This window comes from Mauremys reevesii, linkage group 1 (genome assembly GCF_016161935.1).
Source record: "Mauremys reevesii isolate NIE-2019 linkage group 1, ASM1616193v1, whole genome shotgun sequence".
Taxonomy (NCBI): Eukaryota; Metazoa; Chordata; order Testudines; family Geoemydidae; genus Mauremys; species Mauremys reevesii.
In genome coordinates, this window is record NC_052623.1 from 120,567,322 (window position 1) to 120,590,871 (window position 23,550).

Here is a 23,550-nt window from a genome sequence, read left to right on the forward strand (position 1 = left end):
ATTATCAGTATGCTGCAGATACCCAGCTGTGTGTCTCCACGATCCTTTTGACTATCCAATATGCACCACCAGTATATATGCTCATTGGATTAACTGTGGTCCTGTTATGTCTCTCCTTCTTCCCTTCTACACTGGTTGCCTAGAAAGTGGGGAATTGATTTTGTCCTTGTCTCCACATGTATCTCCACTCTGACAATACGCAATTCTTATGCATCTCACCAGTGTTTATATCAATAGATGATCGTGTATTTGCTGTAGTGCCCCATACAATGTGGAACTCACTCCTCCTTAATGTGCATTGGTGGGTGGAAGGCTTTATAAACTTACTATAGTGACAAAAGATAGGAATTTCCTGAATGTATTCAAAGGCTTTGTAAACTATACTGAATACTCTAGTATTTAAGGCTTGTTCATAATTCAGTACTCTTTCACTTAACTAAACTGAATTTGTGTAACATTATTTTAAACATTCTCTCACCACTTTAAGGGCCACAGAAAAGAAACCAAGAAAGTGATAAATGAGCTTCAATTGCATACTGTGAAGCATGGAGACAAGGTAAGAGCTGAGAAAGAAGACAAAGGAGATTAGCTGTTGCCACCAGCTAATTAAACAACATACAAGTCTGTCGCAATTTACGTACATTTAACATGTGCGATTTCAGCTTTACACTGTAGGGCCGGAGTCTGGGGGGGCGTGGCCTCAAGATTTAAAGGTCCTGGGGCAGCAGCTGTGGCTGGGAGTCCCAGGGCCTTTAAATCACCCAGGGGGCTCCCAGCTGCAGAGGTGGCTGGTAGCCCCTGGGGCGAACTAAAGGGCCCGAGGCTCCAGCCACCGTGGAGCTCCAGGCCCTTAAAATGCCAGCCCCAGCCCAGCTGCCAAAGCTGCGGGCGGGATTTAAAGGACTCCTCAGGGCTCCCCACCGCAGCGGGAAGCCCAGTGGAGCCCTTTAAATCCCGCTTGCAGCTCCAGCGGCCGGGCGCGGGGGGGCCCAGAGGAGCCCTTTAAATGCTGCCCCGGCCTGGCCACCGGCGCTGTGGGCGGGATTTAAAGGGCTTGGGGATGTAATTTTGAGTATACGCAGTTTTCGCTTTACGTGCTAACCGTGGAAGATAAGATAAGACTTGCCTGTATGCACAAACCTCTTAGGACACCAAAAATCCAATCCTGTTTTTTAAAAAAAGGTAAATTTTATTAAAAACAAAAAAGAAAATACATCTGGAACTTCAGCTTTTGCAAGATTTTAAAAGAGCAATTCTAAAAATCAAGCACCTAAACTAGATTTGTTGGGGGTTCAGCTTAAAGGTTTCAAGCAAACAAAAGCATCTGGCATTAGCACAGAGGAGTTCACTAGCATAAGAAGTAAACAGAAATAAACCTAATTGCGTCTTTCTAAACATTCCTGATCTACTTGCATATTTGGGGTTCCAAATAAGTAGTTCTAGGTATGATCTATGATAGGCTTAAAGCTTCTCATAGCATAACTGTTCCCTGTTCCCCTCTCTCCCAGAGAACCACAACAGAGAAAGGGGAAGTTTTTTTCCCCATTTTAAAAAGTTCTAGCCTTCCCATTGGCTCTTTTGGTCAGGTGCCCACTCCCTTTCTTTTACCTGGGGGACTTTAACCCTTTACAGGTAAAGCAAGCAGAGAACAGCCACCAAGAGGGACTCCACTGCCAACTGGCTGGGTGTCTACAAAAGGGAGCTTACTCTCCACCCTGCTTCATCCATCACAATTGTAACAAACAATGTAGGGCTTTTTGTGTTTATAGCAACATTCAGAGTTGAAGCACTTTGAAAACACATGCATGTTTACAGTTGTGTGGCTCTTTTATGAGCAGTTTGGGGGATTACTGTCAAATGGACACTTATTTGATTATGTGCTACATATGCCATGGTTGGCATCTGCCCCTGTTTTCAGTGAAAAATATCTGCAGTAGTAAATGTATTTTATGAATTTAACTTTAAACGTACAGACTGGCAACTAATATATAAATGTTACAAGTAACTTTTTATTTAAAATGACTGACTGTTACATACAGTGTACAAAATAGAAATTATGGGCCTGATCCTCCAATCTTACTCACATTATTAACTCATGTAAGCATTTGCAGTAATGGACACCCATACTTTTTAGTAACCTGATATGAAAGACTTGCATTGTGTTTTTATGCTAGGACCCTATTTGGATATCCTTCATGTATTAGCTTTTGTATACAACTCAGTTAAAATTACTTTGTATACCATGTAATCAATTATCTTCATATTTAAGTTTTCCTTCACATTTATATTGCAACTGTAACTACAAAAGGGGCAAGACATGTCAGAATACATGGAGGAGTCTCCCAAAAAGTGTTAATTGCATGAGTAATTGCACATTGTACTCTGACTACAGTGTAGTGGTTCTCAACCTGCAGCCCAGTCAGCACACAACTGTGGCCATGTGACATCTTCAGGCCCGTACAAATAGTATATATATTATGTGGATGCAGCCCATGTAACACACAGCTGCATATGTGGCTCACAATGGTAAATAGGTTGAGAACCACTGATCTATAGTCTCAAGGGCTAATGAGCATTCAATATACTCTTTTCTTACGATTGAATGAGTGAGAGGTTAGAGAGAGAGGTTTTAAGAATCTCTTGTTAAGCTGCTTAATTTGGAGTATGAGGGAGGATTCTTTCCTCTCCAGTTCTTCTTAGATTTCCTGTGCAAGCCTGTTTACCAGGGCACTGTGGGAGGAGAAGGCTGAAGAAACAGGATGAGGCACCATTCAACCCTATAAGAGTATGTAGAATGCTCATTAGCTCTTGAGACTGTAGATTGGGAGTTAAATGAGTTTCTGTTGCCATATCTTTCATGCTTACTTACCATGTGAAATCTCATACATCTGGAGATGGTTAGCTTTATTTATTATTTTTAGTTTACTAAAACGCTTGATTGTATCCCATTAAAAACACCAGTGTTCGGAGAAGTCACCCAAAAAGTGCTTGGATTGACATGTGATATATCTAGGTTTAATCACAATCAGTGACTTTGATTATATCAAACCACCTTTTGGTAGAGTATTTCTCCACCTTTTGGTAGAGTATTTCTAACTGAATTAAATAAGAGAAAATTGCTTATTTATGACATTTTAAAGCATTCTGTTCAAATGATTATGCTGCATGACTTGTAATGCTTATTATATTCATGATCTTTTTAATGTCATGGTCTACCTGTACATTTAAATGTGTTTTCTTTAGGGTTTAGATGTTGATGCAGAAAATTGTGCTGTGTGCATTGAAAACTATAAACCGAAAGATATTGTCCGAATTCTGCCATGCAAGTAAGTTTGATTGCCTTTTAAAATCTATTTTTACCATACTTTCCATAAGAAATATTTAATGAGATTCCTAGAAACCTAAGCCATTTCTGGAGCATTGAGGTCGTAAAGCTATACAATGCACTGAAGTTGTGCTGTCTGTTTGTCCTGTAGCATATGCAAGGGCATGAAGAGATGGTATTTCATAGATGTGGTGGGGAGTTCAGCCTCTCAAATGTTATAAACTTGTTAATTAAAATATTACCATATGTATAAATTATATAGCATATATATACTCGATCATAAGCAGGTTTGTTTATAAGCTGACCCCCCCCCCCCCCCCGCAAGATGGATAAGTAAAAATGGAAATTTTTTATAACCCATTCATAAGCTGACCCTACAATTCAAGGGTCAGCAAACTTTGGCTTCCTGGGCCATCAAGATAAGCTGCTGGTGGGCCGAGATGGTTTGTTTACCTTGAGCGTCAGCAGGCACAGAGGTAAACCTAAGTAAACAAAGTGTCCTGGCGTGCCAGCTGCTTACCCTGATGGGCTGGGACAGCAACTGGTGGGGACACTTTTTTTTTTTGTGGGGGGGAGAAGCTGGGAGTCAGGGGAGTAACCTGTGACTGCCCCCCACATGACCCCAGCCCTTCCCACCTTATCTGGGGAAGGCCAGGGGAGGATGTCTCTGACCTGGCTGGAGCTGCTCCGGCGGGCCAGACTGGGTGGTGCAGCCGCAGCCTGCTCCAGAGCTGCAGCTGCTTTGGAGGCTGGGGGGAGAGTAACGTGGCCAGAATTGGAGAGACTCTGGCCCCGCCTCTTGCCTTCTGGCTGTGCTGCCTCTCCTTGCTCCCTCTGTTGGGGGGGAGGGGCTGTGTCCCTCCTCTCCCTCTCTATACCTGTTCATAAGCCGACCCCCTTCTCTGGTGCTTGCCTTTTTTACTAAAAAAATTCAGATTACGAACAAGTATATACAGTATGTGACTATTACTAGTTTTGTGGGAACATTTTTTTTTGTAGTGAGACACCTTTCTCTTCAGTTAAAGAAAATTAGATGTATAATTAGAAATATGGCAGACGTAATCTTGAAAAAATCTTGGTACAAAAGAGAATCTGTAAACTAACGTTTCCACTTCTATTTGGGTTTTAGTGTGTTTGAAATATAAAACATTAATTCCTTATTTGTATTAATGTTTTGATCAGTCCTGAAGTGGTCATTTCTTTAAAAATGTCTAATCAAATGTCTTGGTTATGTGACAATGAAGAACAATTAGCCCTTGATTGGTAGAGTATTGTACTTTAATAAGAACAGTTAAAGATGAGATCTAAACTTTGTGCATAGTTGTTTCTGTGTATTACCAAATATTTGAGTAGTATATATTATCAGATTTAAAGGTTACTATAAAAAAAATTGTACTAGACATTACTTTCTCCTTTTTAATCGCTTAGGAGTGTGGACTGATTCTTTAAAGAGAGGCTCTACCTATAGATTCTGTCAGTATGCTTGTCCATTGCCTTCCACCTTTGGCAGATAGGTTAATATATTGAATAACTACTAAGATTAAAAAGGTATCTAATAACCTCAAGATGGACATACTAGAAAATGAATAGGCTGGCTGAAAGAATAAATCATAGTTTAAAAAAAAAATAAAACCAAGTATACTGTTTTTCTTCAGGCATATCTTTCATAGGACCTGCATTGACCCCTGGCTGTTGGACCACAGAACTTGTCCAATGTGTAAACTAGATGTCATCAAAGCTCTGGGATATTGGGTGAGTTACATATTTATCTATCTAGTTAAAACTACACTGCAGACATTCAAAACAGGAAGCAAGACTGCACATCAACCTGTTAAAAATTCAGAGCAGTTATTTCTCCAGATTATTGCTGTGTGTATATATATATATAGATACCACAGTGATGGCTGTGGTACAAGAACCCAAACAAGAGAAATCTGTAACGATTTATAATACTCATCCTTAATATTGCACTTAACAAAATGCTAACTATCTTGTAATACCTTTCTGTGGTAGGAAAAAAATTAATTCTTTGAGTGTTTGTATATGTCCATTACACTGTAGGGGTGTGTGTGCACCAGTGCCAGAGTTTTCCTTAGAGGTACCCACAAGGATAACGTTACGTACACCTGAGTGCTGCGAGGTTATAAAGCCAGCCCTACCCTTCAGTTCCTTCTTACTGTCAGTGGTCTGTGTTTTGTGTGCCCTGTGAACAAAAAACTTCTCGGTGCTCTGTTGTCATCTAATGGTATTCCTTTTTTAAATCACGTGATGCTTAATTTTTCATTTTTTATTTATTATATTTCAAATTTAGTTCTTAGCTGCTGCATTGCAATGTTATGCTGTCAAAGCAGTAGTGCCTCCTGAAAAGTTGACAGGACACATGATCAGAGCATAGTTGATCTCAGCAGCCTTTGTAGCACATGCTGATTACGAACATTTATAGGGTGGCAACGTGGCCTTCTCTTCATACATTCCCCAAGCATTGTGCACAATCTGCTGCTTCAAGGGAGGATGCAAATGTGGGAAAAGTGGTCATACCGTTCCCCCTTCTAATGAGACTGATCCCCACTGCGTGGGATAACAGCTTAGGAGTTACCTACAGTGTAATGGACATATCCAAGCACTTGAAGAAAAATAGTTACTTTTTAACTGTATTTTGAAATGTGTTGCATTTGTCCAATACACGACCCCCCACTGCCTTCCCCAATGCATCGGAGTCTGCCATCAGCTTCCATTGTGAAGGAACTGAAGGCGGCAGGGTGGCTTCACTCTTTGTAGCCTCACTTCTGATCATATGGAGTTTTGGTGTGGGTGATGCCACCCCATAGGTACTTCTAGGGAAAACTCAAGCATGGGTACATGGGACACCACACACCAGCAGTGTAATGGACATATGCAACACATCTTGAACAACAGTTATGGAAAGGTAAGCAACTGTTTTTATCCCCATTTTACAGAGGGAGAGGAAACTGAGGAAGAGAAGTGACTTGCCTACAGCTGCACAGTTGTAGAAACCAATTTCATGCTTCAGCTTACATGGACCTCAAGTGCCCTTTTGCTTTTTGAGTCCTCGAAACTTTTCAAATAGCTGGAAAAATTAGTTGACTGGGTCTGTATGCTCCCAGATATGCTGAGTAAGCATTTGATCTCTCTAACTGAATCAGTGTTCACTAAAACCTTCCTGAAAATTTTTAGCAATACTAGTAGAAATGATGTGCTTTCATTTTTCTGACAGTACCAGCAAAGAGGGATGAAGATATGTGGTAGGTTGTTCAATCACTGTTGAGAAGTAGTCTTGAGAAAACTGCCTTCAATCCCACTAATAGGACGTGGATATCTATGTACCACTCCTCTAGAGATCTCAATAAATAGGGGCACTTACCATAAGAATAAAGTGGTGTGTTTAGAATGGTGTCTGGGATCTTTTCATAAAGTGCCTGCATTTTTTTTAACTTATAAACAAAATAATACTGTTTGGAAAGGTTGGAGACTACAATATACTTCATCTGATGCACTACTTATATCTTGTCAACGTTGTAAGAAAAGCAGTAGAATCCTAGATCTGCTCATCTACATGATTTCATTATGCAAAATGAGGCAATGGTTATACCATGTGGCCTAAAGATTCAATTGTTGTGGAGACTGGTCTGGAAGCTACGTTGAGACTCTAATAACCTAGTTTGTCTTGTTTTCATACTATCCATATAGTTGAAGCCCACAACTCTACTTAATTATGGAAATTAGCAGAAAATGTATTTTATCTGAAAAATGGGTTTTTGTGATTTATTAGAGTATCTGAGTTCCCTGAGTTCAGATTTTTGGGATGGACATTGATACTCTACCCATCACCAGCCCAACATATAATTTCTCTCCTGTTGATCAGATATGTCTCTTCATTGCTTGACAAAGGTGAATGTAGGAAACGTGTCGGTTGCAACCCCCCATTTATTAAGGTATTCACAATGGATAATTAGTTACACATCACAAGTTCAAACCCCATTCAAGTTGATAATGTGGAAAGTTACAATCAGGCAACCATTTAGAATCAATGTGGTGATCAGTCCATTTTAAGTAGATGAGCATCATCATTTCAACTTGTATCTTCTGCAGAGTTTGAATTAATAACTAGAGAGAACTGAACTATTCATAAATCTAAAAACTTGATACACCTCTATCCTGATATAACGCTGTCCTCAGGAGCCAAAAAATCTTACCGTGTTATAGGTGAAACCGCGTTATATCAAACTTGCTTTGATCTGCCAAAATGCACAGCCCCGCCCCCCTGGAGCACTGCTTTACTGCATTATATCTGAATTTGTATTATATCGGGTCGTGTTATATCGGGGTAGAGGTGGACTTCTGGAATAACTTGGAGGAACTTTAACTTCCATTGCCTGTTGTTGTGTGCTTGTTTTGTAAATGGAGGACTTTGGTCCCCAAGGTGACTGTTCAGTCTTAAATTCACTTGATTTAAAAAGGAACCCCAATTGACAAGTTAACTACTTTCTGATGTAGTAGTCTTGCTAACTTACACTATTGACGGAGTCACCCATTGTGAATTATTGATTTACGGAACTAACAAGTGCACAAATATTTGGGGGGGTACCCAAACAACTCAGTGTATTTTGTTCACTTATGTTGAAAAATGTAGCTTAGTTTTTAATTTGATACTTGAAAATATACTGTTTATCTTTAATACTGTGTTGCTAAGATTTTAAATTGATGGGCATCCTAGAAATGCCTTGTGTCTTACAGATGTGTGACCTCGCTATAAAGCACTATACTAAGGTTTGTTGAGGAGTAGGGAAAGTACTATTGTTTATACACTACAAAATGGGCAGAACAGCTAAATTGTGTTATAGTTTACTTGTACAAGTAAACTATGAACTCATGTTAATGACTGCTGCTTTTTGAATATCAGTTTAATTTTAAAATAACTCTGTAGATGTACTCCTCCCATTCATTATAGGTGTTTGTAGTGATGCATATAGTTAAGGTTGCTGAGTACTTTCCATTAAGGTCTCCATTTTCAGTTGCTTATCACTTTGCCAGACACAGCTGTTTGTTTGGGTTGAAATTTTCCATGCCAGATGACTGCCTCAGCCAAACCTTTTTATCCAAAAAAAAGAAGAAAAACCCCACTCATTTCTAAGAAGGTGATTAGGGGAAAATGTATCTTGCCTCTGCTGACTTTTTTAAATAACTGTTTCATTGAGACTTTAGCAACTTCATGCTTTGGGAGCAGGGACTTGAAATTTGGCCAGGGGGATTGGTGTTAAGGATGCACCTTGTGCTGTCCCTCTGAAAATCCACCTAAATTTGCCCATGTTATAAGTGCTTGAAAAGTTGCAGTTGCCCATGGTCCATGGTTTGTTAGCGGCCAGCAGTGGTATTCTCCAGAGATCTCCTATATAATGACCATGTTGCCTCTCTCTCGGCTCCTAGTATAAACCCGATTGGGATGACAAGCCCCACAGAGGGATTTAGCATGCTCCATTCCAGGGCTACTGGGGCTGGACAGGAATTTACCTTCAGTTGCTCCCCTCAGTTACTGTGGGCCACTCAGGTGTAAGACACCAAAACTGAGCGCAGAGAGACACCCTCCTATGCTCTCAGTGCTTCTCCGTGCTGCCTGGGCACCAGCGGGAGGAGGAAGCAGACTGATTTGATTAGAAACAGGAAACAGGGAAACAGGACTGCTGAGAGCGGGTTTGGGCCCCGGTGACAAATTTTTTTGGGGCCTCCCAGCAAGGGTGGACCGGCTAAACAGGGCCAGAGAAGCCGGGCCCCACTCCAGACTGCCGGGCCCTGGTAATTTGTATCGGCTCCCCCCCTCCCCCTTGTTGGCCCTGGAAACAGTAGATTGATATTGATGGGAGCTGAGGAGGGTGGATAGGAGAAGAGAAAGATAGGGACGGCTGGAGGGAACAGGCAGAGAAAGGTCTATGACCACTATAGTACACTCCCTCCTAGAACCTGAAATTGAACCAAGGATTCCCAGGTCTCAATATTCCTTTGTGTTTAACAAGTAGCTGTGAATGCCACTGGCAAATGTCTCTTCCCCTCTAATGGCTGCAACACACAGAGGATAATGGCCTAACACTATTACCAGTTTTGTTAGCTCAAGTAGTAGAGGTCTCTTTTGTGAATATAAAGTTCCCAGTCCTGCTGATGACAGTATGATTCCATATATTTGTTTTAGTGCACTTTTCTTTTTTAAATCTTTGGAAATTACTTCCTACAAAACTACATTAAGAGAATGTTAAGGTTGCAAAGTCAAGCGCTCAGAAGTTAGGAAATGCCAGAATTAAGGGGACTCATGAAACCTTATTCACCTCCCCCTTGTGTGTGTATTATGTACAATACAATCTTTAATTATGTGATAGTGCTATCTTTTCCCCCACAGGATGGAGAGTGCTCAAGGGTTGGGTAGTAAAGAAGGCTGTCTGTAGGTCCCCTACCTCATTTGTTGCAGAGGTTGGAAGATGTGACGTGAATAAAGCAGGGAGCTACAGGAAAACAGAAGATGACTTTGTAGCTAAGACAGTTGAATGCCAGCCTAGAGAACTGGATTTTATCCCTGCCTCTGCAACAGAGTTCTTGTGTGATGGTAGGCAATCACATAAACCAAACTCTTGACAGAATAATAGCTTCCCTTAGGGGCATACTGCAATGTCTTTGCAGCACTCCTATCTGTTGGTCCAGGAATTAATGGCCAAGATGCTTTTGGGCATGGTAATGCAGCACTGCTGGATCCATATGGTCTAGGCAAGCCTGTTGTTCTAAATTGCTGTGACAAAATCAAAAACAAGATCACAACTATGATGAGAGGAACCTGTGTAAGACTCAAGAATGACTTGCAGAAGGCAGGCTGAAAAATCTTTTATAAAATATAAATCAACTCTTGTATTAGGAAGGGCGAATAGCTTTCCTTCAATTAATTCAATATGTAAAGGTTAATCAAAGAAACTTTTTCTTTTGCAGAGTCATTAGAAACTTTGTTTTTCTGATGTCTAAATAATTGCTTACTGAATATTTTGTTTACTTCTGAAGGGTGACCCTGAAGATGCACTTGAAGTTGCAATACCTGAATCGATAAGTGGCAGTGTATCAGTAGGAAGTTTGAGTATAGCTTTACAAGAAGATGATAGAAATGAAGTAAGCGATTTGTCAGCCTCTTCAACTAATGAATCTGTGTTACAGTGTAGCAGTTTAAAAGAGGATGCAGGTGAAACCACAGCATTACTTGGTAAGTACAATGTAATGTGTTTCAAATCAGTGTGTAAGCTATATAATAAAATTCCAGGATTGTCACTCTAAAACCTAGAATCTCTGAATCAGTGTGAAGCAATGGAAAGAATTACAAGCATGGTTGAATTTTTTTTAGAATATCACCAGATTCAGTATCAGTGGGATTTGTGGTTTAATATCCAATATTTTAAGTTCTCAGCCATTTTTTCTTTACAAATTTCACCCATGTGACAGCATGGGCTTTCAGTTAGTCAAACATGTATCTGTGCCATGCCAAGAGTCCTAGACCATTGTGATATCATTATCCCTCAACCAATCACCACTCTTATTCTACAGCTAATTTGTATGCAACAGTTTATTGGTTGTATGAGGGAGGCAGCATAGATAGTGGATTACCTGGCCCAATGGTCACAGTTTAACCCATACACAGATCATCACAACTTTCCCAGAACAACATCCCTATTCACCCCCCGTCACTCATATTTACCATAAAACCAGGTCTTCGCGAATCATTTGGATAATTCTTTAATTTTATTAATTGGAACTTTAGAACGAAAACTCTTTATTCTTGAGTTTACTTCGGAACTCTCAATACTGTGGTGTTGAGGTGATGGCTCTAGTGAGTAGTACCGTTTTCTGCCACTTGGATGATTGGGAAACAAATTATTTCAGGCTGAAATCATGCCAGCCTTGGAAAATTGAACTTAATCAAAGAATGATCGATATCCCCCTTGCTCAGCTGCTGGCGGAGGCGTGGCCAGGCAGCTCTGCATGCTGCCTCGGCCCAGAGCGCTGGCTTCGCAACTCCCGTTGGCCAGGAGCTGGCCATGCCTCTGCCTAGCAGCTGGGGGGGGGGATGTTGCCGCTTCCGGGGAGCCCCCGCAGGTAAGCGTCGCCCAGAGCCCACCTCATGCCCCAACCCTCTGCCCCTTCCCACGCCCAAATTCTGCTGCTGCTTGGGGGAGGAGGCGTGAAGCCAGGTAGGGAGCCTGCTGGCTCTGCCAACCCCCCACCCCACCAGCGGTGGTCTCAGGCTGCACACCGCTGCCACATGCCCCTTCCCTCCCCCAGCAGCCATGTGTTTTATTCACTGGTATTTTTAGTATAAGTCATGGACAGGTCACAGGCAGTAAACAAAAATTCATGGCCTGTGACAAGTCATGGATGGGTCACGGGCCATAAATTTTTGTTTACTGCCTGTGACCTGTCCATGACTTATACTAAAAATACCTGTGACTAAAATGTAGCCGTAGTTATGGTTTCTAGAGCAGAGCACACTATTTGGCAGGGTTCTTGCTCTGCACTTCATGCTGTTGAATTACAAAACCTGTGGCCAGTAAGATAATTACTTAATCAGGGAAGATTCATCTAGTTTTTCTCATGTTACATGAGACCAGAGTGGATGATTCAGCTAAGACTTCATTAGGTCATGTTTCCAAATGAGTGTCCATTATGATGTAAGGGAAGGTCTTAGAGGTGGTCTGCTGGGGCTGTCTGCCTCTGACTTCAGATGTAGATGTTCCATCCCAAACTGTATTCGTGTCCATCAGGGCATTCTTGGTGGAAGGCCTGCATGTATACCATTTGCTGCCTGTACTTGCCCAACATATTCCAAGTTTGATCTTCAGGGTATGGTGTGAAGTTCATCTATGGGGGGAGGGATAGTTCAGTGGTTTGAGCATTGGCCTGCTCAACCCAGGGTTGTGAGTTCAGTCCTTGAGGGGGCCATTTAGGGAACTGGGGTAAAAGTCTGCCTGGGGATTGGTCCTGCTTTGAGCAGGGGGTTGGACTAGATGACCTCCCTGGGGTCCCTTCCAACCCTAATATTCTATGATTCTATTTTTCTTATGCTTTTGGCTGATGTTGATAGTATAGTCAAACAGTGTCAGAGTGGTTATTTCTTAGCTAGACATTTGTCACTGCCTTAATGTGTCTGTGTTCATTGGTGCACTTTTAAGTCTCTGTAAAATTTAAAACAGTAAACAATGGCTCAAAAGATGTGATTCCTAAGAGTTGGTTAGAGACTTGTTGCTCTTTTGTAACAGTTGCAATTTAAATTAAGACTGCTTAACATCCTCCTTGCTCTTATTACTCCTTGGGTTAATTCATGTGCTCACTGACCTGGTGTTAATGGAAACAGTATTCTTGTTCACCACTGAAAGGGCCTTTCTTCTCTGGAAAAATGTAACTCCAGTAAAGGCACTGGCAGTAGTAATGTTCGAAATTGTCAGGATCTTTGTCAGTGCCAATTTCCAATCCTTCAGCTAAAGCTGTCAAGGCTTCGAAGGCACTGTTTATAGAAGAGGGCTGACTGCCTACTAGAAAACAAAGTTTTGATTTTGTTGTATCCATTCTGAAGACAGCCACTGTTAGCAGTGCCAGATCCCATGCATCAGACTTAGCAGATCCATCAGATTCTGACATAGTCTCTACGATTCTGACTTTGAAACCCAAATTGGTTCCAGGTTTTACTTTGAAGTCCAGTGTTTTGCAGTCGAACATTAAATGAAATCTCTGTCCAACTCAGAACTCCTTTAATAGGTTCCATACCAGACTCAATAGAAGGGAAGGATTTTCATCCAGAGGACCGGTTTCTAAAAATAGAGCAAGTGGCTTTGCAAATTTGAATTTGCCAATCCTGGAAGGTGATTGTCATCCTGAGTCTCATGGGCTTACTACCACTTATGTAACACCCTTTGATAGTCTCCGAATGAGACTGATGCAGCATTGGAAGTCTCAGGTCTACACATCCAGTAGGGACAGTCTTCAAATGTTTGTCACTGTGCTTCAGGACATTCTAGATTAATTGAGGTGGTGGATGAAAAGATCAAATGTTCTCAGAGGTTTCCTGTTCAGTCCCCCTTTACAATCAGTTATAACAAGGTGGACAGGGAGCCCATTCAGGTTGGCTTACGATCTAGGGTAGCTGAGCTTTTGAGAAAAGAGCTGGCACATTTGGCTCTCAATCATTCATTATATAAAAGGGAAGATTGTTTAGTTGATAATACAACTGTTTATATATCACGAGAATAAACAAGGGGAACCTCATTCTTTCCAGTTATGTGCTGAAGTGGTCAGATTATGGGACTGGTGCATTTTTCACAAGATCTAGCCTTTGGCCCTGCATTTAGCAGAGGAGAGCAGTGTGTTAGCAAATAGTCTCAACAGGGACAGTTCTCAGATTCACAGATGGTCCCTGAAAGATCAGGTAATAATTCAAGACCCCTTTTCCCATTGAGGTTGGTCCAACATAGATCCTTTTGCAACAGGAATCAACCAAGTGTCCTCTTCTGTTCTAGAGCAGGGAGGCAGAGTCAGTCCATTTCAGATGCCTGCCTTTTACATTGAGGAAAGGGCCTCCTGTATCATTTCCCCTCTCTCCCCTTTCCAGTGATTCAGAAAGTGGTGAAAAAGGTTCTTCAGGACAGGGTTAAAATGATAGATTGATTTGCCCTAGCTCAGCTGAGACAGCAATGGAACATAAACCTGCTTCAGCTCTCAGATTGTACATGTCTTCCTGTGTCTTCAGCTCTCTTGTCACAACAAGAAGGCAGTATCCTTCATCCAGATCTTCACTTTCTTCATTTGACAGCCTGGGCTTTCAGACTTTGACTAGTCTTGAGCAGTTATGTTCCTCATTGATACAGAGCATACTGCTTAATTTTAGAAAACTGTATTAGAAAGTGTTACTATTTAAAATTGTCTAGATTTGTTGCTTGGATGTGAGGAAAATCTGATTCTCCAGTGGCAGCTTCCATACCCTATATTCTAGAATATTTACTGTACTTAAATCTGAGTAGTTGTCTAATTCTTTAAAAGTTCACCTAATGGCTATTTGAGCTTACGTTTTGGTCAATAGTAGATCACCAGTTGTACATGATTCTGCTAAAAGATTCATGAAGGGGTTACCTAACGTGTCCTTCCATCTTGATATCTCAATCTGGTTTCATCTATGCTTTTGAGATCACCCTTGAACCTCTTGAGGGAGTGTTCTTTTGTTTACCAAAATGATCTTCATTACTGGTGTAATGCAGCCAGAAGGGTCAGTGCATTATATGCCCTGCTGGCTGTCCTGCCACTTATGATTTTTTTAGAGAAGGTAGATCTTAGATCTGATCCGCAGGTTTTTACCAAAAATAGTGTTTGAGTTTCATATGTTACACAATTGGTATACCTTTGTCTTCCCCCTCTCCAGCCTAATGTAGCAGCATCTTTGGCTTGTCTTAAGCAGGTTCCTATTAGGGAAATTTGCAAGGCTGCTAACCTAAAAGTAAGTGCATACACTCACTAAACATAGTGCTCTGGATCTAGCTTCTAGAGTGGATGCTATATTTGGCAGATGAGTTTACAATCATTAGGGCTCCATGCTTGTCACATAGGTTGCGGAAGTGAGATTCTGTGACTTCCTTCAACCTATGTGACTTCTGCAGTGGCCAGTGTAGTTGGCTCTACAGCCAGCTGCTCAGGCGGGCCTGCAGCCAGCCAGCTGCTCAGGCGGGCCTGCAGCCAGCCAGCCACATCAGCCGCTGCTGCTGCAGCAGCCCCAGCCCCAGGGCCAGCTGCACCGGCCACTGCTCTGGCAAACCTGGGCAGCTGGCCCTGGGGACTGCCTGAGCAGCGGTCCCGGGGGCGGCTAGAGCAGCCACAGGTCGGCGGCTCCTGGCAGCGGTCCCAGAGTGGCCGGAGCAGCGGCTAGCCCTGGGACTCCCCCTCTCCCTTCCCCCCTCCTCACCTGGTGGTCATCAGTGCACACGTTCTCCTTCCATTATGCCATCTCTCAGTGGGCTAGATATTATTCCAGATTTGGTCAAACTGTTCTGCAGTCAGTGGGTCCATGAACTCTGATCCCTCCACTTATTCAACTGCTTGGGAGTCTCCTAGAGTGGAATGCACATATGCGATCAAACAATTTACTAATCTTCCATAACTGTTCTTCAAAATGTTACACATGTCCATTCCATAACCGGCCCTCCTACATCGGAGTTCTCTGGAAACAACTAAGTGAGGGGGCTGGGCACTTTATACTGGCACTACAGGCACGCAGGCTCGAGCTGCCACGATGGATACCACTGAGGAAAAATTTCTAGCAACTCTGCTTGGGGCATGCACGCCCTAGAGTGGAATGGACATGTGCAACACATCTCAAAGAACAACAGTTACAGAAGGTCAGTAACTGTTTTTTTCCTGCGCACTTCCCCCATCTCAGTCCTGTTATGGTCTCCCTGAGTTACTGGTGGAAGGAACTGAGGTGGTAGAAGGCGCAGTGCCCCCTCCCCGTATTTTGCCACACAGTCTGAATACTCAAAAACGTGGAGGGGAGATAAGAGGAGGGGTGCACATGCTCTCCTAATGGGCACTGCTTGAAGAAGGTTCTACCATTGGGTGCCACCAGATGGCGCAACATCCATAAGTGTGACTATGCACTCATCTCAAAGAATTCTGGTTACAAGTAACCTTCATTTCCTGTGCACAATTTTGCTTTGCCATTGAAATCAAAAGGAATTTTGCATAACTGACTGTAGAACTTGTCTCCAAGTTATTTCTCTATGGGCTAGCGTCAGTAAATGTAATAATAGCCTACCATGTTAATATTTAAATAACTGATTTAACAAATTATGATTTACTTTTTGTAACTCCCAATTTTTAGACATGGATGGCAGTGATAGTCGGCATGGAGAACATCTGTCTAATGGAAATTCCCACTGAAAAACTTCGTGGAAGACTCTGATTAGACTGCTTAAAGAACTTTTTATTTAATTAGTATGAACTTTTGCCTAGTTGATGGAAAAATAACAATGTAATTTATTTTATCTTGAGAACTTTTCTAGTTCATGTTCCAAAAGGGCTAATAACTAAGAATTTTGTATAAAGAGGATTTTTTAAAACTGATCTGTCTGATCCTATGAAAGATGCAATACCTCTGATATAAGAATCATTACAATGTCAGTGTGTTCCAGAGGGCTGTAACAAAGATGTAGACTAGGATGAGAGAACAGAATATAAAAAGTTTAATGGATAAATGTTGGTTACACTGTTTACGGTTAGCATGTGCATAAAGCTGAAAGCATTTACAACACTACATTTTATTAAACCGTACTTTAAAAAACAAACTTTACTGTAACTGGAGCTGGATGTTTAAGAAGCATGCAAATAGATTGTGAAAATATCAAATTTCTTTGATATTACATGGCATCTTCCACTCTTCCCACCACTGGATGAAAAATAATTGATGGCAATTTTCTTAATATCATTGGTTCTTAGTGTTTTCCAACTCAGAGCTGAGTACTTAAATTTTTCCATCTCGTTAACTTCTACTAGTAACAGTTGACTTCAGTGTCTTTTCTGGATAGTTTTAACATGATGTGCGTGTTGACTTATCTAGCATTCATGTCAATTACCTCTCTCTCAATGTTTAACTCAGTAAAACAGAGTAGAAAAGGGCTATTATGGCTAGGGAATTTATTTCTGTTTTAGACTTCCCTCTTACACTCTTGCCTCCATTTCTATGTGCACAAGTTGGGATCCCTTCTTAAGATCTTTTTATGAAGCTAGGGGGTCTTTGCTTTTGTCCTATAGCCAAAAGAAATTTCCTAGTTTATTTCCCATTATGACTTTGACTGGGGTTGTCATTAGATTTTTTCCTTTGCTAGATTAGCAGTATTGTGCCTTAGTTGATTTTAATTTTTGTAAAAAAGCACTTATTAAACCCAAAGCATCAGAGATGAAATATCAACCCCTGCTTCTTTTTGACCTCCTGTTCAGATAGTTACATATGATATAGTATAAGGAAATGCTAAATTGTTTTGTAAAGAACTATGTATATTTACAGTACTGTATACATTTTAATAGTGTTGAATTCCTAGGCTTTTAGTACTGCCATGTCACAAATGAATGTATATGGTACATTCCTCAGACTTTTTGTAAAGGTTGCCAGACATTTGTTGAAATGCACTTTGTTTCTAAAACAATGTGTATTTGAAGTGTTTTTAAGAAAATGAAAATATGCAATCCTTTTCTAATTTGTATTGTGCTTCAATTGGAGCAGTAATTTTATTTTAGAATGAATGTTCCAGAAATGAAGGGGTTTTCAACTGGGAAAAAAATTGAGCATTTACTTTACCAAACAGTTCATCAAATATTTGTGTTTTCAAAATATCCTTAGTAGTGATAACTTAAGATCTGCCTCTTTCTTTCCCAGTAGGCGTGCCCCCCGGTTAAATTTCATGGAATAATTGTCAGGGCATAGTTCTCTCATTTCACCAGCAGGTGCAACTTTTGTGATGCCTCTATCTGATGAGAAGCACACGGGGAAGTGGAGTATTTAATAACTGACATCCCCATCTCCAAACAATTGTGATGCATAGGAACCAGTATGCCTCCAGAGCAAGTTCATCTCTACTTCCAGGACTGCCTTTTTAATTTACTCTTTCATATAGCAACTGAGTCTTCTCCCTCTTCCTTAACACAAAGTTGAACATTCTTGGTGGATAAATGTCAAGAGGGTCACAACTCCAGCTCGTTAGTCAGGAGCCTGTAGGAAGTTATCAGAGACATTGTGAGTCTCCAGATGATGTTGCAGATATCAGCAAGACATGGCATCCACATTGGAGGGAGCATTGTGGTGAGTAGTACAACTTCTATATAAGTAAGGCCCTACTTGAATTGTGGGATGATTGTCCAATAATTGCAGCTGAGTGGCGGACAAGAAGTAGAAAATCACAGAAAAGAAGTAATGGCCCTTTTTCAATTGTGGTAATTTAGAAAATCCAGAGAAGACCTATTTAAGAAAAGAAATTTGCTGGAACAATATAAACACAAGAACTGCTAATTTTTTTTGATAACCAGACATTTTGCTGCAACTATATTACAATCATTACTGTGCAACGGTGACAGCAGGAGCCCTTTGGGCAGCTGGGATCCCCCGCTGTCAGCCGCACAGCTGAGAAAATTTAGGCGGAAATGTAATATTCCGGGATCTGCAATTTCTACAATATCCTGAATTGAGTAGGGCCTTATATAAACCATTAAAAAGTGAAAAGGAATGAATAGATTGTCTCCTTACTTAAAGAACAGAATGTAAGATTGGAGAGAAATGTGGCAAAGGAAGTTAAAGAATCTACAAATTTGCTTATAAAATTTTCAGAGGAAGATTACAAAGCTGTCTCACAACATACCTGCACTGTAGCACCCTCTGCTGGCCAAGCATGGTGCTCCAGACTATCCCTGGCTCAGTTTCCCCTAATGTGTCATCAGTAAGTTCAATGAGGCCCAATGACAATACAAGCAAACCTTCATCAGAGTCTTAGCTGGGAAATGGTCAGTCTTAGTTTATTCATTTCAACCTGCATCCAGTGCTTCCTTCCATCCAGGCCTTGTACAAGCAGAGTTCTCTCAGCACAGGTCTCTTCCCTGGAATAAGGCCTCCTGCCACTGTCTGAGGAGAATCCTTTCCCAAAGCCAAGGGTCTGCAGAGATATGTCAACTGCAGCTCTTCTCTGGGGCAGTGTGTAGTTCCTGACAAGCTGGGCTTCCTGCCACTGTTTGGGAGTTCCTTGTCTCTAGGAGAACACCTTCTAGACTCCTTGCTCTGGTGAGCTCTCCTGGGAGCATATTTCCTCAGGAGCTTCCTGTTTCTAGAATACTCCCCACCCCACAGCTGAGCCCTGGTAACCCTTTATCAGGCTAATTAGCTACCAACCAGCCATCTTAGATTTAATTATGTCCTGGTGGGTGTGGGTTGACTTCTTTTACAGGAGCCTGTCACAGATAAGATGGTGCTGACTCCCCTTCAAGGGCCAGCCAACCATTGACAAGCTGTTTCAAAATATTAAATTTGACTGATTTAGAAGAGTTGTCTTGTAGACCCTGGACCTGGCAACAAGGATTCCTGGCATATGTCTTTAGCTCCGCCACTGACTTTTTGAAACCACGGCCAACTCGCTTGCAGACAGATTTTCAGAAATGTCCATAAATTTTGTGCAACCCAATAGTTGAGTGCCCAACTTGATACCTTGTTGTTGTTCAGAGGTGCTGAGAATCCACCGCTTCTGTGGGAATAGTTATGGTGTCTCTCATAGCTGCCTAAATGTATATAAACTGATTCAGGATTTATAGTAATAACTACTACTATCATATGATGCAATCATAAGGTATCCTCCTCTTTTGATATGCCAAGCTTTGTAAGGATTTCTGTGTTGCTGAGGAATGATGACAATAAAAGGCCGAATTGCAGTGTCTCCATAAGCAGTTTGCTCTCTTTGGAAGCACAATGACAAAGTCTCCTGAAGCGAATTATTAGTCTGACCTCAGTAACCGCTTTTCTAGAGGTAGATGGAGAAACACAGGTGGTGGAGAAAACCCTCTCTGGATTTCAAATGGTAGCAAGACTATCAAACCTCCTGAAATACATTTTTTCCCTTGTCCAAAGTCAATAACCAGTCTAGTGTTACTATATAAGGTGACCTCTAGATCAGTGGCTTTCAACCTGTGGTTTGCAGACCCTGGGGTCTGTAGACCAAGATTTCCAAAGGGGTCCAACCCTCCATTTGAAATTTTAAGGGTTCGCAAATGAAAACCAGTTGAAAACCACTGCTCTACATAAATGGGCTAAGCCATTTTAGAATTAAATGAGATAGATACGGATAGCTGAGACAGATCTTGCCTATCCAGAACCTAGGAACTGCCATATTGGATCAGACTGAGGATGAGAGAGAAAGTGTGCTAATATTTTAAAAAGGGTAAATGAGAACCTGGGAAATTGTAGGCAGGCTAGCCTGACATCAGTCCCAGACAATATCAAGGAAATGCTGGTATGGGACACAATCAGTAAAGAATGTAAAGGTGGCAGTGTAACTAATACCAGTCAAAGAATTTTATGGAAAACAGGTTTTGTTAAGACAACTTTATCTTTTTTTAATAAGGTTCCAGATTTGCTTGATAAAGATAACAGAGAAAATATACTTAGTCTTCTGTAAGGTGTTTGACTTAGTCCTGTATGACATACTGATTTAAAAAAAAAAAAAAGTACTATTCAAATTCAACGGCTCATATTACATGAATTAAAAATTAGCTAACTGAAAATGCAAGAAAAAATGTAGTCACCCAATGGGACTGTTTTTAATGAGATCCCACAGGAGTCTGTTCACTGCCCAGTGACATTCAGTATCTTTCAGGGATCAGGAAGAAAATACAAAATCATTACTGGTAAAATTTTCAGGTGACACAAATTGGTGGAGTGGTAACTGGCCATTATACAAATGTGGATCACACGGTAAGATGTGCTTATTTGAATATTTTTAATACAGCCATATGCAACATACATCTAGGAACAAATAATGTATGTTACACTTAAAATATTTGACTATATCCTTGAAAGTAATGACTCTGGAAAAGATTTGTGGAAACAAGGTAGATGAGCTCCCACTGTGATGTTGTACTTAAAAGGGTAAACGTGATTCTTGGGCATATAAACTGATACATATCAAGTAGACTGATAGATTCCAAGGCCAGAATGGATCATCTAGTCTGAGCTTCTGTATAACACAGGCTACAGAACTTCCACGGTAATTCCGATCTTTTAGAGAAACAAGTAGGAGTGGGGAGATGGTATTGCCTCGGTATCTGGCATTAGTGAGAATTATTGGGATACTGTGTCCAGTTCTGGTGTCAACACTGCAAAAAGGGTGCTGACAAATTGGAAAGCCTTCAGAAAAGAGCTATAAAAAGATCTAAGATCTGGAAGACCATGCCTTTTAAATTGAGCTTCTTTAGTCACAGTATATTTAGTTTATCCAAGAGAAGGTTGAGATAAATTGATCATGGTCTACAAGTACCTACATGGGGGAGTCAAGACTGGTTATGTTTCTAAAAGGTATGATATAGTTCTAATAGAAGTTATAGATTTGATGAAGTTCTTTATCCTGTGTGAAGCAGGAAGTCAGACTAGAATGATACTAGTCTATTCTGGCCTTATTTTAGGAATCCATTAGCTCAGTATCTTGTCACCAACAGTAGCCAATATTATATGCTTGAGAGAAGGTACCAAAACCCCTGTAATAGTTATGGGATAACCTGCCACCTGGGAAAGTTTCTTGTTAATCCACCAAAGGCTAGCGGTTGTGTAAAACCTTGCACCATGAAGATTTTATATCCCTTTCACACCCCTTTTATTTTTTTAACTTACTACTATAATTCTAGCATCTTTATACATATCAGATCCCATTTTTAATCCTTCTAACCTCTTGGCCTCTATTATATTGTAGCTAATTGTGTAGTGTGAAAGTTCGTTTATCAGACCTCCCACCAGTTTACTGTGACCACTCTGCCTCACTTTCTCCATCTGTAAAATGGAACAATTGTGCCTTGTAGGGGTGTTGAGATTGTTTAGAAAGCAGTGTTAGTGATTTTTATATTATGGCTGAAGTCAGATGCTTTGTCCTCGCTGGTTAAGATGGTTATATAACCCCAAAGCAGGCATCTTTTCCCTAGAGGAGAGTTTTGATAAGTTTACTATTAACAATGCCAGCAATTTTGAGACTATATGTACAATAAATTAAGGCTGACATATTCAGTTCGTGGAACCTAATCCCAAATATGGTACAGGCTACAAAGAACAATAAATATGCCCTACTGTCAGCACTTTAGAACCACTCCACAGCATTTTATAACATTGGAAAATTGTGGTGCAGAACATAAGGGCAGTGACTTCATTGTGGAGGTTGTGTATAGCTTTCATCAGTGATTTTCAACATCATGTGCTATTTAATGCAGAACTACTTCTTGGTGGAAGACATGAGGTTATCCAATAGGAGAGCATCAGATCAGCCCTTCTGCCCCTGGGGAACAGAGTGAGCAACTGGAGTTTAACTTTGGAGAAAATGACAGTGCTCCTAGTAGATTTAACCTAGCAGTATGATGGAATTTGGCAGATGCTGCTGTATAGATGAGATGTGGTGGCCAGCAGCTGAATGAACAAGTGCTATTTTTCCATTGTCTGACTTCAGCCACAACTAGCAGTCTCTTCCCTTTCATCAGTTCTACAACTTCCAACACTGCACCAAAACAAATTCTAAATTACATTCTTAATAGGACTCTCTTCTTTGTGCTATTTACTGAATATTCTCTTCTTTCATACAGGTGACATGGTGTGACAATTCTGGAACTGGAACTATAAAAGATCCACATAAGTCAAGTTAATGTTTTCATGTATTCAAATTGGATACTGAACTCTAGTCTTGGATAACTTGCCATGTGGCAAAATTTTGACCTGAGATTGTTTAAAGTAGGATGTTTTTGTGATTGCTTGCATGTATCTGTGTAAAGGAATTCAACACACAACAAATCCACCTATACTCTAATTGTACAGGGATCTAATTTAGTAGGTATATCACCTATACTGTATTCCATCCACAGTATGGTATTGCTGCATATTTAATTACTGAATATATTTCAGTCTGAAACTGGAACTCCTACCGTATTTCATTAATTCAGTAAGTAGTCATGAGAGCTTTAGTTTTTTTTCCTAAAGCTCTAAGTCAAACTTAATTCAGTTAAGTTTGATCTTTCTGGTGAAAGACAATCTGCAAGTAATTGCTACTTGAACTTGCTCACTGAGTTACCATTAATATTTGAAGGCTTCTTGTTCTTTCAGTCACCAAGTGGGATCATCTGGTGTTTAAAATGAAGACATTAAAAACTTAACAGGGAAATATGTATTACAGCTTTGACCCCACTGGTGGGACTTTGCCTTTGTTTGGCAACTACAGAGGCAGCTTTGGGATTGCATTGGTCTAATGCTTAAGCAAATCCACAGAAATAACTTGTTCAAACTTGATTAATGTTGAGCAAAACCAGAATGAATATACTACTACTCACAATCAAACTGTTTGACTTTGATAATGGCAACCCTAGTGCTAACTTTTTAATGAACTGGTTGCATTGATTGGATTCAGCACATTAAAGTTTTTTCACTGTAT

The 23,550-nt window shown here is 40.7% G+C and overlaps 1 protein-coding gene and 1 non-coding gene across 8 annotated transcripts in view; both read left to right on the forward strand.

The window, feature by feature from the left end:
- RNF149 (ring finger protein 149) overlaps positions 1-22,910 on the forward strand; it is a 34,454-nt gene extending 11,544 nt beyond the window's left edge. Inside the window, exons 3-9 of one of the 7 annotated variants that reach the window (XM_039533563.1) lie at positions 488-556; positions 3,244-3,326; positions 4,981-5,077; positions 10,379-10,574; positions 16,224-18,197; positions 20,749-20,846; positions 22,712-22,910. In XM_039533563.1, the coding sequence (XP_039389497.1) occupies positions 488-556; positions 3,244-3,326; positions 4,981-5,077; positions 10,379-10,574; positions 16,224-16,282 (504 nt within the window). In that variant the 3' untranslated portion in view covers positions 16,283-18,197; positions 20,749-20,846; positions 22,712-22,910. Of the gene's footprint in view, positions 1-487; positions 557-3,243; positions 3,327-4,980; positions 5,078-6,282; positions 6,742-10,378; positions 10,575-16,223; positions 18,198-20,748; positions 20,847-22,711 lie in introns of those variants that run through there. The other 6 variants (XM_039533565.1, XM_039533574.1, XM_039533585.1 and 3 more) reach the window with 6 other exon arrangements.
- On the forward strand, positions 19,773-19,886 carry LOC120396148. Its single transcript, XR_005593015.1, has one exon. It is a non-coding gene; the product is annotated as a small nucleolar RNA SNORD89 (small nucleolar RNA).
- Positions 22,911-23,550: the final 640 nt, after the last annotated feature.